Genomic DNA, 7,060 nt, shown 5'->3' with positions numbered 1-7,060 from the left:
GCGGTGCGCCGGCGCTCGCTGCGACCGGCGGGCGCGGCCAAGAGCGGGCACGCGCGTCAGAGGGCGTACGCCGGGCGGCGGGCACCTGCGTCCGCGCGGAGGGGGGCCCTCGCCTCCGGCGCCGGGCTGGCCGCCGGGCGCCGGGGCCGGGCCCCAGGAAACGGCGCTCCTGTATCATGCCTCCCGACACGTGTTTTGGCCGAGGCGCCGGCCAAAGACCCGACGTAATTAAGCCCGCGGCGGCGATCTCGCGGCCGTTCTGAAGTAGCCCTGTGATCCGCCGGGTCAGCTGCAGGGCGGGCCGAGCGGCGGGCCCGGGCAGGGGACTTCCATGGACGGGAGGGCGCATCCCTCGAAGGGTGTGTTATGATCTCTCTCTCCCTCGCTTGGTCACTCTCTCCGGGCGCGCCGGGCTGGGCGCCCCCCCCCCCCCCGCCCCGCCCCGCCGCCGCGACCTCGGAGACCGGCGCCTGGCCCGGGCGAAAAACAGGAAAGCCGAGCAGTTTGGACGGGGAGCGAGAGGGGGCCCTCCGGCGGGGACCGGCGAAGTGCGTCCCCGCCCGACGCACGCGCACCGGGGGGCGGGCAGCGACGCAACAGGCGCCCGAGGGCGGGGCCGGCCCCCGCGCGGTCCCCCGGCAGGAAGCTTTAAATGCGCCTCGGCGGCATGGGAGACCCAATTACGTGTGGATATCGTATAGTGGTTAGTATAAGTGGTTGTGGCCCACTCGGCCCCAGTTCGATTCTGGGTATCCACACTTGCTTTTTGCTCCGGCGGAGCCCAGCGCCGCGCACCGTGGCCGGCCTCGCGAGGGGGGCGGACGAGGGCCGGTCCGGCCCGATTCCACGCCCTGCTCTCGTATCCAGGGGCAATCCCGGGGTGGGGAGGGGGGGGAACAGGCCGGGGCGGGCCGCGACGCTGCATCGCGCTCGCCCCCCCCCCATGTGCGGGGGGTCCCCGGTCAAGGTGAGACACGCGCCCTGCGCCGGGGCGGCGACCGGGGGGCCGTTAGCAGTGCGCTCATAGGATGTCGGCGGTCGGCGGTCGGCGCCGGCGCGGGGGGGGCGCGGCAGGGGGCGACCCGACGAGCCAGGGGAGAGAGAGGGAGAGAGAGAGGGGCGCGCGGGGCATATCATCCCCCCTCTCCCCCAACACCGGTGCCCGGGGGGGGGGGGGGCATCGATTGTGCCCCGCCAACACTGCGGCTGCGCGCGGGACCCCCCTCCGCGCCCGGCCCCATATGGCTGGCCGGCCGGCCGCGCCCGGCTGTCGCCCCGGCCGGGGAGGGAGGGGCGGGCCGGATCGCCCGGCATTGCGGCCGGCCCCTTTGACAACCAGGGCGCGCGGTCGGGTGTCGGGGGTGGGAGCGGCCCGGCACACGCGCATGCGCGTGGTGTGCGCGCACGCGCTCCAACCTGCCCCGCATGTCCGCGCCTCGGTCCGTCCCTCCCCCCCTTGTCCCGGCCGGCCGTGCGCGGGCCACATACGAGGCCGGGGGACGCCCTGGCCGGCGCCGCGCGCCAGGGGAGAGACAGCTGCCGCGGTGTGATTGCCAGGCCCGACAACCCGGGAGTGCAGGCGAGAGGGCGGCAGCCCAGGAAATTACTCATCGGGTCCGGCCCGGCGGGGGGATGCATGCACCCCGGGCACAGCCGCGCCCGCTGCCGGCCGGCGGGGGCGGCCCATCCTGCTGCATGTGCCCACGGTGCCGGCGGCACACGGCCGCCCTCGGTCGAGGGGGGCTCCTCCCAACTGCGCGCCCCGGGCACCGGGGGGGGGGGGAGGCGCGGCGCGCGCACATCCCAGGCAGTTCCACCACACCGCGGGGCGGGCGGACGGGCGGGCGGGGCCTTCTTCTCGGTGTTCTCCTCGTCGGCCTTCTTCTTGAAGTCCTTGGCGAACGTCTGCGACACAAGCAGCGGGAAGAAGAAAGAGGCGTCACCGACGATCTTGACGTAGTCGGCGTCCAGACGGACCTTACCCCAAGAGAGGGCCTCCTCCGGGCGGGCACCAGCATCAGAGCCATCGAACTCCTGGGCGGTGTTGAGGAAGACGGCCCAGTCGGCACCGTTGCGCTGAGGGTGCGTCAGGGGTGTGTGCGGGCGGGCGTGCGGGGGGGGGGGGGGGGGGGGGCATCATCCCCCGCCAGGGGGAGATGGCCGGGCCCGCATTGCACAAATGGGGCAAATGCAGCCGGGCATCAGGCAAGTCCGGGGCCACCAGGCCCTCAGTAGACAGCTCGGCCAGCCACTTTCGCCGAGAGGGGTCGGAGATCATGGCCTACAGTCGCCACACAGGAGGGAGGACAGGGAGGCCGGGGCGGGGGTGGGAAAGGGGCGGAGGTGGGAAAGGGGGCGGGGGGAGGACGGGAGGGGCAGTGGCACAGGCGGGGTGTGGGGGGGGGGGGGAAGGGAAGGAGGAGCATTCCGGTCAGTCATCGGAGGGCAGTGGCGGGGGCAAGCAAAGGCAGACACCGATCGGGGCATGGGCGGATGCACGCAGCGCGGCGGAGCAAATGCAAGGAGAGAGAGAGAGAGCGAGCGAGCGAGGGAAGTATGAATGGCCGAGAGGGGGCAGGAAGAAGGAGGCCCATGACACGTACCATGAGGTTGGCATTGAGGGTGTGGTGCTTGACAACACCGCCACCGATGACAATCATGCCGGTCTTGCGGGCATAGACGGTGGAGTCATTGATCTTGCGGATGTCGCCAACGAGGTCCACCACAAGGCCGGGCTTGCGGTAGTTGTGGAAGTAGATCATGTCGCCGAGGGAGCCGTCGGTCAGGGCGGGGCAGAAGATGGGGATGTCATTGCGCGCGGCCCAGGTGAGCACCGAGCTGTCGTCGTTCAGCTCCAGGCCCAGGCGGCGGATCATGGAGGAGGGGGTCCACACGACGCCGGTGGCCTTCTGCTCGTCGACCATCTTGTCGAGGATGGGGTTGACCCACTCCTCGAACCTGGGCAGGGGAAATCCGCGGCGGGAGGGCCGAGGCACGCGCAAGGGGCGGTCAGGAAGGAGGAAGAAAAAAGACACAGGATGGCAAGGAGCGGGAGAGAGCAGGGGGCGGCGCACTTGACGTAGTTGTCGTTCGGGACGATCAGGTTGCCCAGGCGGTTGAGGCCCTCGCGGCGGAGCTGGCGGTCGTCCATCTGGAAGCGGCCGAGGTACATGTGGGCAAAGGTCTTGATGATGTCCTCCTCCACACCACCGGCCGAGGAGACGATGACGTCCACCATCTTGTGCTCGACCAGGAAGCGGATGGTCTCCCGCACACCGGAGCTGATCATGTTGCTGGTGTAGGCCAGGTACACCTTGGCGCGGTAGTTCTTGCGGAACTCCGGGTCGGCGAACTCGTCGTAGTCGTCCTCCTTGATGGGCTCATCGGACAGGCGCCAGGCGCGCATCTTGTTGATGATGCGCACGGCATCCGAGAAGTGGCAGGCCTGGAAGCCGGTGGTGCCGAAGGAGGCGAACAGCTGGTCGTAGTCGACACCCTGGTTGAACTCATACCCGGCGACCTTGACCGCCTCGTCCGGGATGGCCGAGGAGGCGACCATGACGGCCTCGGTGGCGGCCTCTGTGTGTGTGTGTGTGTGAGCGGGGGGGGGGGGACAGGGGCGCGGGGGATGTTAGAGCCGGGGGCGCAAAGGGCAGGAGGTGTCCCCGATGCGGGGGGTCGCGGACTGCGGAGTGGGGGGTGAGGAAGGAAGCATGCAGGGAGGGGCGTACTGGGGACCGGCTGGAAAGCGTCAGCGATGCCGCTCATAGTGACGGAAACTATTGGAGGGGGGGTAGTGGGAGGGGGAGGGGTAGGGGGCGGACGCGAGGCGGGAAAAGTCGACTCGGGGATCCAGGGGGAGGCCCGAAAGTGGGACCCAGGGGACATCCAGGGGGCTAGCTCATGAATGAGGACCAGTGCGGGGATCTCGCCATACCCGGTCCCAGGGCCAGGCCCCAGCACTCCCTCGCACAAAGAGACAACCACACACACACACACACACACACTCTCTCTCAAAGGCGCCGACAGGGGATAGCCTTCGAGCGACGGCTCGGGGCCGGGGGGGGGGGGGGGGACAGACAGACGGGGAGACCCCCACCGGGGCGATCCGCGCACGCGTGCACGCTCGCACGCACGCCCAGGCCGGGCAAACGCCACCTGGGCCTGGTGACCGCCAGCCCGGGACGCCGGCCGGCCGGCGTGCGGCCGGCGCACCATGGCCGGTACACCCGTCCGTGGTGACAAGACGCCCTAGTAAGTGCCCCCACCGCACGCGGGCCGACAATAATATGCGCACACGGGCGTTCCCTCGGCCGCGGGCGGGTTGCCTGGTCGAGCGAGCGCCGGCCCATCGGCCCTGCCGGCGGCCGCAAGTGAAAGCACTCCGGGCGCCTTCGGGGCAAAAGCACGCGGCCACCATCGCCCGGGGGCCGGGTGAGGATGCCGATCAGGGATCCTCAGCCAGATGGAGGCTATTAGGATTCGCGCCCGAGGGGCTATCGGCCGGGAAGCTTGGCAGCAGGGCGCATGGCTACCTTTGGACACGCGAGACGGTGAATTAATGTACTTAACTGGGATTGTATTTCGCTTTTTGTGCTTGAGGATCTGGGGCTCGGCGTGCGCAAGCTGGTACATTCTCACATACGGGGGCGGGGGGGGGGGGGGGGGTGCTCTCTCGCCCTCTCGGGGCTGAGGAGTGTGGGGGGGAGGGCAGGGGACAAGGACAAGAGACGGGGTGGGGTGGAGGGAGGCCACCAACACACACATGCACACAGGCAGAGAGAGGGGGAGAGAGAGAGAGAGAGAGAGAGAGGGGGGGGGGGCCAGAGGAGGGGAGAGAGACGCTCAGGCTGAGGAGGTGGGCGGTGGCGGGGCAAATCCAGGGGGTGGGGCGAATTCCGCGCTTGGGGCCGGGAGAGCCGCGCCGGAGCTGGTGCGGGTGGGGATTGGTGGCGGGGCGGCGGCCGTGCGCACGACGTGCGGCCCGGTCGCACCGCCCGAGGAGGAGGGAGCCGACGATGCAGACACCGATGGCACAGGGGCCATCGGCGGGAATGCCATCGACCGACGGTAGGGAATCGGCGGGGGCGACGCGCCAGGGGCCCGGGCAGGGCCGGCGCCAGCGCCAGCGCCAGCGCCAGCGCCAGGGGGGGCTGCCATTGCATTCGGCTGGGACGCGCTCGTAGGGAGACCAATCACCGAGTGGCGCACGGGGATCGGCGGGGGAACACGACCGGCGTTCGAGGCACTCGAGGCGCCGCCACTCAGCGGCATGGAGGGCATCTCGTCGCCAGACTCATCATCCGAGTTGTCCGACGCATCGGAATCATCCTCCAGCGGAGCGGTGGACGCGAGAGTGGCACCGCCGATGGTGCCTGGGAGGGGGACGCCGCCGCCGGTTGCCAGGATCCCGGCCAGGCCGGCCTGTCGGCCGATGGTGCCACCGCCGCCGGCCGCCGGGGCACCGGCCGCGGAGGGCGTCGTGGCAGCGGCCGACTTCTTGGGCCCGGATGCCGGCAGCAGGTGCGGCAGGCAGGGTGTACAAACGCGGATGTGGCCCGCGGAAATCCGAGGCTCTGGGCGCTTGGGCGCGCACTTCTGACAGACGACCTTCCCGCAGTAGCTGCATGGTTCCACATTGGGGGGGGGGGGAGGGGGGGGAGGAAAAGAGGGCCGAGGGCGTGAAACCCGGTTGGTCAGAGACGCTGGGGCATCGGGCCATGGAACAGGAGGGGGCCTCCGGTGGGAAGTGGGACGCACCGGCAATGATGACGCCGCCGGACGATCGTGAAGGTGGTGTCGCAGCCGGGGACCATGCAGGAGGACGCATGGCTGTCTGGCACCCAAATCGGCGCGACAAAGCTGTCTCCGAAGAGGAGCCGCGACTCGTTCTCGCCTATTTTCAGTGACGCGAGGTATGCGTGTGTGTGTGTGTGGGGGGGGGGGAGTGGGGCGACACCAGAAATGGCCAGATCACAGGAGCGGGGAGGGGTGCGGGGCGGTGTTAGCCAAAAGCCCGGTGCCGGATGCGGAGGCGAGAGGGGGCAGGACGCACTCTTGTTGGATGAAGACGACAGGGCGGTGGTGGGCCGAAGGGTCTGAATGTTCTGGCGGAACTGCGAGCAGGCAAGCTGGATGGCTTTGACCCAGACGTCACGGATCTCGGGCGAGGGAGCCACCACGGTGAAGGACTTGTCCGGTGACGAGAGGCCGAAGGCCGATCCACTGGCGTGCTCCACGTTCTGAAGCAGAACAAAGCCGGGGCGGGGGGGGTGGGGGGGGGGGCGGAGGAGCAGGGGACGAGGAGAGGGGGTCAGAGGTGGCGGGAGCCCGGGTTGGCAGTACCGCGGGAGGGGAGGGGGAGGGAAAAAAAACAACAACAAGAAGGGACAGCGCGCCCGAGCTACTTTGCCCCAGGTGGCAGGGGGGGGGGGGGGGGGGAAGGGCTCGGAGGGGCGTCAATGGGGGGGAGGGAGGGGCGAGGGTCTCCGAGGACCCATACGCACGGACGCGGTGACCGAGGCCAAATTGAAGCACTTGCGCAGGACGTAAGACGCCTGGGAGGATGTCGGCAAGACGGCCTCCTCGGCTGGAAGGGTGACCTGAAGCGCGGTGGCCGCCGGGGTCCCTGGCTCCGGCAGGCTGAAGGCGTAGATGCCGGGGCCGCCGCCGAGGCCGGTGAAGACCCCGGTCTGGCTGGAGAAGGTCTCAGCCGGGGCGGCGTAGATCAGGATATCGGAGAAGAGGAAGAAGGCACGCCGTTGGTCGGTCTTCCGGCAGACCTTCATCAGGACGCCATCCAGCAGCAGGCTGCGCCCGGGGATGATCAGCGGCTCGGAGGAGGGCAGCCCGGAGAGGGATTTGCGCAGGGACATGGCTCGGACCAGGGACTGGTGCTGGCGCAGGGTTTCATTGACCAGGCGCGCGGTGGTCTCAATTTGAGTCAGGGCATCCCGAAGGGGCTGATAGTCTACATGTGTGGGCTCGGTGTTCTTGATCAGGTCCGTGAGGAGCATCTGTGTGGAACGTGCGCGCGCGGGCGCCGGCGCCGGCGCGGGGG

General features: G+C 69.9%; 2 protein-coding genes and 1 non-coding gene across 3 annotated transcripts; 1 reads left to right on the top strand and 2 right to left on the bottom strand.

The window, feature by feature from the left end:
• The first annotated feature begins 686 nt into the window (after positions 1-686).
• On the top strand, positions 687-758 carry H696_01765. The gene has a single exon. It is a non-coding gene; the product is annotated as a tRNA-His (tRNA).
• An 845-nt stretch (positions 759-1,603) lies between these two features.
• H696_01764 (deoxyhypusine synthase) lies at positions 1,604-3,768 on the bottom strand (the record flags this gene model as incomplete). Its single annotated transcript, XM_009495674.1, has 5 exons — positions 1,604-1,662; positions 1,839-2,076; positions 2,604-2,958; positions 3,075-3,579; positions 3,732-3,768. The coding sequence occupies 5 exons, from the start codon at positions 3,766-3,768 to the stop codon at positions 1,604-1,606; spliced, it is 1,194 nt and encodes a 397-aa protein (XP_009493949.1).
• A 1,032-nt stretch (positions 3,769-4,800) lies between these two features.
• On the bottom strand, positions 4,801-7,016 carry H696_01763 (hypothetical protein; the record flags this gene model as incomplete). The annotated part of the gene is made up of 4 exons (XM_009495673.1): positions 4,801-5,623; positions 5,761-5,896; positions 6,056-6,242; positions 6,507-7,016. The coding sequence occupies 4 exons, from the start codon at positions 7,014-7,016 to the stop codon at positions 4,846-4,848; spliced, it is 1,611 nt and encodes a 536-aa protein (XP_009493948.1). The 3' UTR covers positions 4,801-4,845.
• Between the last annotated feature and the right edge of the window lie 44 nt (positions 7,017-7,060).

Source organism: Fonticula alba (genome assembly GCF_000388065.1).
Source record: "Fonticula alba strain ATCC 38817 unplaced genomic scaffold supercont2.2, whole genome shotgun sequence".
NCBI classification, from domain to species: domain Eukaryota; order Rotosphaerida; family Fonticulaceae; genus Fonticula; species Fonticula alba.
The sequence above is the reverse complement of the archived record's forward strand: the minus strand, read 5'-3'. Positions and strand labels throughout refer to the sequence as shown.